Source organism: Camellia sinensis, chromosome 3 (assembly GCF_055761805.1).
Source record: "Camellia sinensis isolate YWXY chromosome 3, ASM5576180v1, whole genome shotgun sequence".
Classification (NCBI taxonomy): domain Eukaryota; kingdom Viridiplantae; phylum Streptophyta; class Magnoliopsida; order Ericales; family Theaceae; genus Camellia; species Camellia sinensis.
Genome location: NC_138963.1, coordinates 221,465,947 through 221,476,229, shown reverse-complemented (window position 1 = coordinate 221,476,229; position 10,283 = coordinate 221,465,947). Strand labels below are relative to the sequence as shown.

At 35.8% G+C, this 10,283-nt stretch overlaps 2 protein-coding genes across 2 annotated transcripts; one reads left to right on the top strand and one right to left on the bottom strand.

The window, feature by feature from the left end:
* Positions 1–3,799: 3,799 nt before the first annotated feature.
* LOC114260202 (uncharacterized) lies at positions 3,800–5,176 on the bottom strand. The gene is made up of 4 exons (XM_028200257.2): positions 4,879–5,176; positions 4,720–4,802; positions 4,264–4,521; positions 3,800–4,158 (listed from the first exon to the last, which is right to left on the bottom strand). The coding sequence occupies exons 1-4, from the start codon at positions 5,006–5,008 to the stop codon at positions 3,985–3,987; spliced, it is 645 nt and encodes a 214-aa protein (XP_028056058.1). The 5' UTR covers positions 5,009–5,176; the 3' UTR covers positions 3,800–3,984.
* A 498-nt stretch (positions 5,177–5,674) lies between these two features.
* LOC145822253 (threonine synthase, chloroplastic-like) lies at positions 5,675–6,151 on the top strand. Its single transcript, XM_082918872.1, has one exon. It carries the CDS (start codon positions 5,675–5,677, stop codon positions 6,149–6,151), a length of 477 nt encoding a protein of 158 aa, XP_082774998.1.
* The last annotated feature ends 4,132 nt before the right edge of the window (positions 6,152–10,283 follow it).

The window sequence follows — 10,283 nt, the reverse complement described above, 5'->3', positions numbered from 1 at the left end:
TGGGTTGCCGGGCGGCGTTGGCGCTAAGCTCCAATGAAATGGCTAAGGAAGGAGTCGCTGAGATGTTGGAAAGTGGTGACAGAGTCTGCTGGTAACTGGCTGAACCACAGTCGAGCTGACCCCTTCAGTGTCACGGGGAAAGCCCGACACATGATCTTGTCAGGGAAGGCATGGAGGATCATGAGGGTACGGTAGGTCTCCAGATGGTCGACTGGGTCCGTCGTACCGTTAAAAGAGTCAATGGTGGGCATCTTGAACTTGGCGGGCAGAGGTTTGTCCCGAATGGAGGCAACAAATGGTGAATTTGCCATGATCGAGGGTTTATGCTGAATATTCTGCATGACCCCTTGGAGTTGGAGCTTCATTGCTCGAAGTTCAGCGTCCTAGAGGGGAACGTGGTCACTATGGTCAGTCAATGAGGGCTGGACGCTGCTGGTTTCCCCTTCAGGGCTGGTGCCACGACCGACGGGTGTGGGGGTGGAGGTGGTAGATTTATATGTGGGGAAGGAGGTTGCAAACCTTCCAAGTTGGGTGGATGGGGTAGCGGAACAATATGGCTCGGGGCTCTTTCTTGGTTGGGTGGAATATCTAGAGGTGGTGGAGGAGGCATCGGAAGGTTTCTTTGGAGTAAAGCATTTATCAGGGCCTGGTTTTGCTCGGCCATGCGGTTAATGCTGTTGGTACGCTCGATAAAATACTGCGGTGGGTTGTTTGGATTGGGGGGGTCGGCCTGATGGTCGGCAGCATTATTGTGAGAAGCCACGGATCTGGTCGTGACCATACACTTTGACGGGTAGGAGGAAAAAGGTTGTTGGAACGGGGTCTCCAGCGACAGTGAACACAACTGGCGCGAGGAGCAAAGCTTTCCCACAGACGGCGCCAACTGATGATAGAGTTTGTCCCAGTGAATGGGTCGGACTAGTCCAAGCTCCTCAAGCCCAGGTCCAAATGATCAAGCCCACCGAATAACCTGCAAACAAGTTCAACGGGGAACGGGATAGTCCCCCAGTGAACCCTCCGACGAGCAAGTTAAGAAGAGAAGTAGAGTGTAGAGGAAGAGATTAGAGATAGAAAAACTTAACCTTCTTCTTGTCTTTAACGTTTGCTTATATCTTTTGGTAATCATTTCGGTGTCTCTTCCGACCTGACCTCCTCGCCGAAAGTCTATGCTGTAGCTTACCTTGTTCAGGGTAAGGGGGTCCTGTTCCGACGGAGAGGTGTTGTCATAATAAATGCTGTGATGGGCTGCATTAATGGTGATGTGCAGTGGCAATAACTTTGTAGATCTTTGTCTGCTGATGTGGCTCGTCCTTCACTTGCCATGTGTCTGAATGTCAGTGGCTCTTTATGCCATGTTGGATTCCAGCTGTCCTGGATCTCACCAGCTGGGTTATGTATTGGATTCCAAGTGATGGGCTTGAGTTGTTCATAGTGATTCATGGCCTTTATGGGCTTATACACGTCATACTTATTTTTCACCTCTCTTCTTCATCATACATCACAAAATCAACTTCCACCATTGAACCACCACCAAAATCACCTCTCCCGTCTCCTTTGCCGCATCAACACCCCCATGCCTCTCCTTCTTGAAACACCTTTACCCAACCTTTTTCCTCATCTGCCAACCCACCCTCTCATTCAGCAACAACCACACCAACTCCTTCCACAGGTACACCCTCACATCCACAATCTACCAACGCTACAAATTTCATGAAAAGTTAGGGAAATCAATCTAATGTCGTTGAGATGAATTTCAAACTAATGCAAATCTGATACATACACACAACATTAATATCACATCAGAATTGTGTATATATATCTTAGTTTTGAGCCTTTTCTAACTTGGTGTCGACAAAATCTGCATTGGGTTCAAACACAAAATCACACCATGTTGTCGTCATTGATTTGCAAGTTACCATCATTGTTGTTGTTGATGTGCAAAGCCTAAGCTGGAGATTCACCGTCATCAATATACGAAAGTGCAAATGGGAACTAAATTCAAGAGGGTTGTTAATCGTCAACTTGCAGGGGATCTGGGGGAAGTGGGTTGTGGTGGAGGATTGGGTGTGGTAGATCTAAGAGAGGGGCTGGCAGAGAGAGCTGGTGATGGTGGAGCTAAGTGAGGGGGTGGCCGTGGAAGGCCAAGGGTGGTGACTATGTGTCGGTGCCAGTAGAAGAAGAAGATAAACAGAAAAGGTGAGAAACAATGACGGTGTTTGGGAACAAATTTTTTAGATTTTTTTTCATTAAAAGACAAATTGATTAAAAAATTCAAAAAAACAAATCTAAACAAAACATCACATCAAATCCCATAATCATTTCACTTTTTCTCTCACAAGCATCACATCCAACCATAAAAAAACCAAACTATCTTTCCAAACACAATTTTTTTTTCTCCAATAATATCCTACAACTAAAAAATCCTATAAAAAAAACTCGCTTCCCAAACACCCATAATATAGATTTTGATACAATGTGTTGAAGTTCATGAAAAGTATACGATGAATAGCTCTGATGTAATGGATAATAAATATATGGTGGTATTGATATGATTTGATCATGTTCAAATATAATATTAATATCGACAATGCTACGTAGCTCAAATTTTGTGGCTCAAAAGTGGCTCAAATGGCCAAAACGACGTCGTTTTAGCAATTTGAGCCACTTTTGAACCACAAAATTTGAGTTACAAGACATTTTCCTATTAATATTAAGTGAAATGAGGGAATGAAAATGTACTACGTGTACGTGTGTATTAAATTTTTTTTTTTTTTGGTCAAACAAGTTAGCAAAAATGAATGAATGATTAACATTGATACGAAATAAGAAATTCAAAATTTAAATTAATGCAATTGAAATCCTAGGATTTAATTTGAAAACACGCAAAAACTTTGGATTTTTTTTTTATATATATAAAAAAAGAAGATAAATTACTATATTAGTTTTTATAGTTTAACTAAAGGATCATTTTAATTCCTATAATTTTAATAATTTAAATCTCATATTTTTATTTTTGTTACAATGTGGTCCTTTATAGTGCATTGTTAATATTTTAAATGAAAAAAGATTGCGAGCAAAATTACAGGGATTAACAAAATTGACCACCAGTGTAACAACAAAATTACATTGGTGGTCCCTAAAATTTCATGATATTCAACAAAGTTCTTCTATCAAATCATATTTTTCTCTCTATTCCAAACTTTCTGACTCCACTTTTCCTACTTCATCTCTAAATTCTCTCCGTACATATACATGAGCGTGAAATAGATTCAATACAATTCCAAACTCCCCTCGTGAACGTATTTTCTCAATATTCATGTTGTTTGAGAAAAGGAGAAAAAGAGCCTAGTTATAGATTGGCTTGTTCAATTCACTGCACATAAATGGAACATAACCCCGCAAAATCAATACTTTAACAAAAGCACAAACTACAGAAGCTACGTTCTAGAATCCAAATATCTTAAATTTTAAAAGCTTATAAATTTTAGTCCACAAAACTTTCCTATTTCAAAACAAAGGAAAATTATGAATTTACAAATGTTCAAATCAGCAAAGCAAGAAAACACACATGAAATACCACATAAGTGAGGTCCAAAGCCCATCAAATACTCCCATCAGTGGATTATACAGAATCCAATGTTTACACATTGAATTTCTTTTATTTTCTTTGTCAACAGAACATACATTTTCAGCAAACAAATATTCATTGACAAAAGAGAAAAGTGTTACTTGAGTTTACCACAAAGAATTATAGCATTAAAGATCAGTTGCCAGCATAAGAAAAGAAAGATGAAGCCCATTAATCAACAACATTACGCAAAATTCTAGATGTCAATGACGCATTCTTCCCGTGTAAAAACAATTAATCAAGTATCCAATAAAAAAAGAAAACAGTTGCAAATCTATTTACAAATAGAATTAAGTAAAAATGGTTCTAGTATAAGAATTAGAATGTACACACACTGTCTTCGATGTCATTGCACCTCATAAGATTGGAAAGATATCATTGTCATCATCATCGTTCATGTCGAGATACTTGAAGGTAACATCATTGCTCTTTGGGTCCGGGTAACGGAAGCTTGGGTTCACATAGCATTTCATCTCATGAAAGAGGTTCAGATTATCCACCAGCTTATGGAAAACATTGCATCCACAACACTAGAACAAAACAACAAACAACCCAAAACTAAACATACAAACACAAATACGTATACGTATATGTATGATTTCTTCTCTTCTCTTTTTTTAGAGGGGGGTGATTACCTGGACGAAGACGGTGCCATCAGTGTAGGCATGGTGATTGATGGCACGAGTAGTCCTTTGGCCACAAACATTGCAAGTGAAGGCGACAAGCATCCTCCGGCGTGGAGATTTGGTGAAGAGGGACCAGGGGAACGTAGAGACCCTCTCCATACCGGAATTGGGCTCAGCTCCAGCGGGGACCGAAGGACCTTCCATGCCGGAATCGGTCGTCCAGCCTCTCACAGACGCCGCACTCAGAACCAATCCCATCGCCGCATCCTAAAAGTACCCAATTTATTCCCCCCAAAACAAAACCCTAATCTATGCTTTTGCATCTTCGATTTATCAAGAAATGAAAATTAATAGAAATGAATCTATCTTTTCCCATTTCTTCATAAATTCATAATCCAAACATAGCCTAACTAAACTAGCCAATTGATCAAAGAACAAGAAAGAGAGAAAATAGTGTGAGATTACCTGGGAGAGAGTTCGACTGCTGAGAATTGGGACAAGACTTGAGTCGTAAGAATCGGAATGAAGATCGGAATCGTTATTGTTATCTGAATCAATTGGAAGTTTTTGTTTAAAAAAAAAAACGAGAGGTAGAGAGAAGAGAGAGAATTGAAGAGGGCTTACTCTTGGAAGGGATGGGGAACCGAAGGAACCTTCTTGATGATGATGATGAGTCCTTGGTCATGGGGAAGAAAATCGGAAGGGAAGACGGCGAGGAAGAGACGATCGTCGCAGAGGAGGTTAGTGTTTTCATGGTCTGTAACCCTAACTAGATGATGATGATGATGATGATGAATTGCAGAGAAGGTTAATTTCCTGATATTTGTTGTTGTTGGTCTCTGTTTTGATTTGATCAATCTGATTCTCAAAGATTTGAGTTGAGAACTTCGTGTGGCGTTTGATCTTTGTCGATTGTGGTGTGGTGTGGTGTTAAGTAGTCTCGCTTTTTTACCGGGCCTGGCCGGGCTGGGCCGGCCCATGGGCTGAAAAGTAGCCTTAGGTTTAAGTTTAGGCTCACTCAGAATAGGTCTTAGGGCTTAGATGGATTTTTTTTTAAAAAAAATAAAAATAAACGGTAAATACATTATTTATTAGGAATAAAAGAAAATTATATTCGAGTATTTTAATTAAAATTAATGAGATATTTTGTTTGTTATGTTTTATAGTGATATTTAAATTTAATTATATACGACTTATGTTTTTTTAAGGGACATTTACATACAAGTCCTATTTTGTGAATTTATAATCCATTAAATCATAGATAAAATTATTTGCCCTTTCAAGTCCAATTAATTTTTAATGGATTTTATAATTAAATATCCAAACAAGCAGTGAGCTCCATAAACATATCCTTCGTAGAAAGAGAAGACAGAGTCCAAAGAGAGAGAGAGAGAGAGAGAGAGAGAGAGAGAGAGAGAGAATGGCGATCAGAGAAGTCACATCCGAATTGCCGATCTATTTGGCGAATTCACTCAACAGTTTGAGACTCGAAGGACAAAAAACAACCGCCATTGAAATTCTACAGCAATTCGATTGGGAAGTTCCAGATTGGGTCATCGTTCCTGGTGGAAATCCATGCAACATTTACGCATTCTACAAAGGATTCAAAACGTGTGAAGAATTGGGACTTGTTGATCGAATTCCAAGGCTTGTTTGTGCTCAAGCAGCGAATGCGAATCCATTGTATCTACATTACAAGTCAGGTTGGGGTGAATTCAAGCCAGTGAAAGCAAATACTACGTTCGCTTCGACTATTCAAATCGGAGGCCCAGTATCCATAGATAGAGCAGTGTTTGCTCTAAAGAACTCGAATGAGATTGTTGAGGAAGCAACTGAAGAAGAACTTATGGATGCCATGGCACAATGGATGATGAATAGAAACAGAAGAAGGGCATAGATGGCATCCCATGAATTAAATTTAACTTTATCATTAACACTTGCTGATTCTTCTGAATTTTGATTGAAATTGAGAACATTCTCAGTTATAATACTTTCAATTTTAATCATGAAAAATTGAGAAATTTCTCAAAATTGATAATTATAAATTTCTTAGTTTTGATAATATTCTTAGTTCATACTAGAAAAAAATTGAGAAATTTCTTAGTTTTGATAATTATAAATTGAGAACATTCTCAGTTTTGGGATTAAAGGACAAAACGTCTTTTTACCTATAAATGAGACTTAATGGTTCAAAAACTTTTTGATAGGACCTAAGCTACCACCAAATATGTAGATAGAACTTTTTGGTAATTAATCCTTTTTTTAATTATGAACTTATAATTAAAAAATTATGCAATTATGTAATTTTTTTTAAAATGAATAATTTTATATATATGAAAATGAAACTTTTAATATTACAATAGTAAATTAATTATATAACATTTATTGAATGAATAATTTTTATTTTAAAATGAAATAAAATATTACAAAAATTATATCATTAAACAAAATAAGCATAGATTATTTAAATTTTTTTTTTCATTCATTGCAAATTTCGATGAATCATGATGTGAGTGATGATGTTGCATGACATGATGACAAGGCAAGGCCCAAGGGGGGCATGAGTAAGCAAACACTGATAGCCTGCAAAGAAATGACTCAATAAATGATCTTGGTAATTGATTTTGAGTCAGTTCTACCCCTGCAGGGCAGAGGGCAGGCATCAGCTCTGCATCTCTGCAAAGAAATGATCGACCCTATTTTATTTTTATTTTATTTTTTACTATTGTTGCACAAGAAGATCAACATTTATTTATTTATTTTTTAAAAAAAATTATTTAACCGTTTGTTGCAACTTGTCTTTTATTTTATTTTATTTTATTTATTTACTTTTTTGAAATTTGATCGTTGAAGGAAGAATCAATTCGGGCCAGGCCAACGGGTCAAGCCAGACCTCAAATGGAAGGTCCTGAGTTGGGCTCGGACCAAGGCCTAACCAGGCCGAACTAGGTTGGGCCCATCTTGGGCTGCTTATAGATCTCGGGCCATTTTTTCACTCCTCGTGGGTTGTCGACACTTCCTTTCTAGAACTTAAAATGGGAACCAAATAGAAAATGAATCAAACCAATTGGGTTGATCCCGATCGATTCGTAAAATAAATAATTTAATTTAAAATACATTTTAAAATTTATTAATCTATTGTTTAATTTGAAAAATTTATATATCAAATTAAAAAATGTATGATAATTTTAATTGAGCATTCTTAATTCATCCCTAATTATATGAAATGGACTCCACTCCTCACTCTAACTGGTTTCTTGGAATGACTAATATTTCTGTGATTACTAGCCCATTTTGGCAAAAATGAAAAAAAAAAAAACATTCAGCGTGTTTGGTTTTAGTTTTTTGAAAATTGAGTTTTTTATTTTTCGTGTTTTTTTTAAAATTCTTTTAGTGAATATTTTTAATATTTTATATTTTTTTAGATGTACCTTATTTAAGTGTATCTAAAAAGTAAAATATTTGTGAAAAAAATATTTTAAAAAACTAATAAATACACAAAAATAGGAAAAATATATTGAATTTTTTTTGTATTTTTTTGTATTTTTGGTATTGAGTGAATTTTTTAAAGATTTTTTTCACGAAAATTATACTTTTTAAGTGAATTTATGTTAGATGTGTCTAAAAATTAAAAAAGTTGCTTAAAATATTAAAAAAATTAAGTAAAAACAAAAATTACAGAAAACAAGAAAGTAAAATTTTCTAAAAAGTGTTTTTAAAAAGTTGAAAACAAACATAGTGATTTTTTTTCGAATTTTTTTTTCTTTAATTAATTTTTTTTTTTACTTTTTCGATCCGTCTTGTCTAGACGAATCTAAAAAAAAATCACTAAAGACAAAAATAAGTTTTAAAAAATATTTATTTTGGTTTATTTTTGTCTTTTCTATTTTTTTTTTTGATTTTTTAAAAAAACTTATAATTTTCTAATTCATCTTATCGTACTGGATTTAGAAATTTAAACTTTTTAAAAACGTTTAATAAAAACAAAAATAAAGTAAAAAATAAAAATAGCTCTTCCCAAAACAGCCTATAGTTCTCTATCTGAGTCTCCTTTGAACAATCGAAAAAAGTAACTTCCTCCGTAATTGATAGCAGCGGCGATGAAGATGGGACAATTGGCAAGGATGCTTCATGTTCACCTAGAATGACTTGAGCCCATGCAGTTAGCTACTGATTGATGGTGGTGTCGACAGAAACTATAGATAAGGGGGTGAAATGTTATTGGATGAAGATTATGCTGTCATGGCAGTTAAATTTAGGGCTAAACAAAGAATGAGATGTTGACTAAAAATACATAGTGTTGAAAAAAAATTAAGAAAATAAAAAATTGAATGTTTGGTGATGGTCGGAATAAGAAATATAATAATTTAGACTAATTCAAATTGATGATGCTGCTGTTTCAGTAGAAGATAGGCTCGATTGATCCACATTTCTATTGGGTTTGTTGGCCTCGGAGTCCCCAAAGAGTATCTGCAAAAAGGTCCGAGGGGGGAGGTGTTTCCCCGACGGACACTCCGATGACCAAGTTAGGGCAGATTGACTTGGGAGAGAGTAACAAGTGATAGAACTACTTAACCTCAACGTATTTCCAAAGCTTTTTTATATCCATTGCTCATTATTTCCTTGTCCATTCCAAACTGTCTTGTTAGCCGAAAGTTTATAGTCTAGTTAGGATGTCATTGGTTCTGGTTTATCATTGGTTTTTAAAGGTTGTTGGGCTTTAATACTTAGGTCATGTGTTGGGCCCCTAAGTCAAGGGCTGGACCCTCTTGGGGGGCCATCAGTATCACAAATAAAGAAAATATTCATAACTTCATATTTTTTTAAGTCATAATTATAAAAAAAATGTCATAAATAATTAAAAAATTTCTAAATCATAATTAAAATAATGTCATCATAACTTAATAAGAAAATTAATCATAATTAAAAAAAAAGACATAATTAGAAATGCATTTAGCTATTTTAGCTTGGGACTAAAAAGTCTTGTTTGGGATAATTTTTTGATTTTTTGACTTTTGTGATAGAAAAATGAAATGATTATTATTTAGATGTGACATTTATCTTATATGGTTAAAATAACCTATTTTGTCACATGTGGCTAAAATAGCCCAAACAAATATCCGAAACGGGGCCTTAAAAGGTGTGTAAGTTAGAATTTCTCGAAGATTGAACACACCCAATTATGGAATATTTCTGACATACATAATTTTAAATTAAAATTATAATTTACTAAAATGCAATTTTATTTTATTTTATTTATTTTTGTGTTTCTGTGGATGGGTGAAATTTATTCTCCAGAGGGAAATCGAGATGAGCTGCTCCTTCCTCTGCTCTGTAGAAAAGACAAATATTAAGACGTCAGTGATCTCTCCTGGCCATGGTTGGTTGGGAGGACCCTCCGATGATCAAGTTAGAATACAATTTAAACATATTGTTTTGTAGAAAGAGCACTGGTTGGGCAAGTGGACTAGTTGTCTTGATCTGCTATTGTCGGAGTTGCTGTATTTTGGATGGCCTAGATTTAGTTTGGATATAGGTTCTGATTCTTGATCATTGGATTTACCTTATCGGATGCTTAGGTTGTCAGAGTCAGTTGATTTCGTATCCTTTCTTCTGTTAGTTTTGATCTCTATCGTTGATTTCTATTTGATCCAAAGGTTTTCCTTCATGTTGCGAATCTCTTTTTAGAAAGTGATCTTGTTTAAATCTCCTATCACGTGACTTTGTTTTCTTTATAACTGAACTTTCTAAGGACTTGGTCCTGGACTTTACTTGGAACTTCGGCTTGGCTGGGTAAAAATGCTTTGGGCCGTATCTTAATGTGCTTGGGCCTTGGGCTTGAGTTTTTATCCTCCACAATTGGCCCTCCTTCGGCGTTTCTTTTTAACAAATTGCCGAAGGTGCCCTAGCCAACTATTGCATGTTCCTAGGAAAATAGCGCCATTTGTGACACGCGTCCACTAAGTTTCTTTATTTAAATAACGACACTCGTCATTTCATATTTCAATGCGTCGTTTCGCTTCTGATGT

Excerpts from the sequence above, each read along its gene's own strand:
- LOC114260202 (XM_028200257.2), bottom strand. The coding sequence starts at position 5,008 with ATGAAAACACTAACCTCCTCTGCGACGATCGTCTCTTCCTCGCCGTCT. Across the intron at positions 4,522-4,719 it reads GCAGTCGAACTCTCTCCCAG|GATGCGGCGATGGGATTGGT; the intron begins GTAATCTCACAC and ends GGGTACTTTTAG. Across the intron at positions 4,159-4,263 it reads ATGGCACCGTCTTCGTCCAG|TGTTGTGGATGCAATGTTTT; the intron begins GTAATCACCCCC and ends GTTTTGTTCTAG.
- LOC145822253 (XM_082918872.1), top strand. The coding sequence starts at position 5,675 with ATGGCGATCAGAGAAGTCACATCCGAATTGCCGATCTATTTGGCGAAT.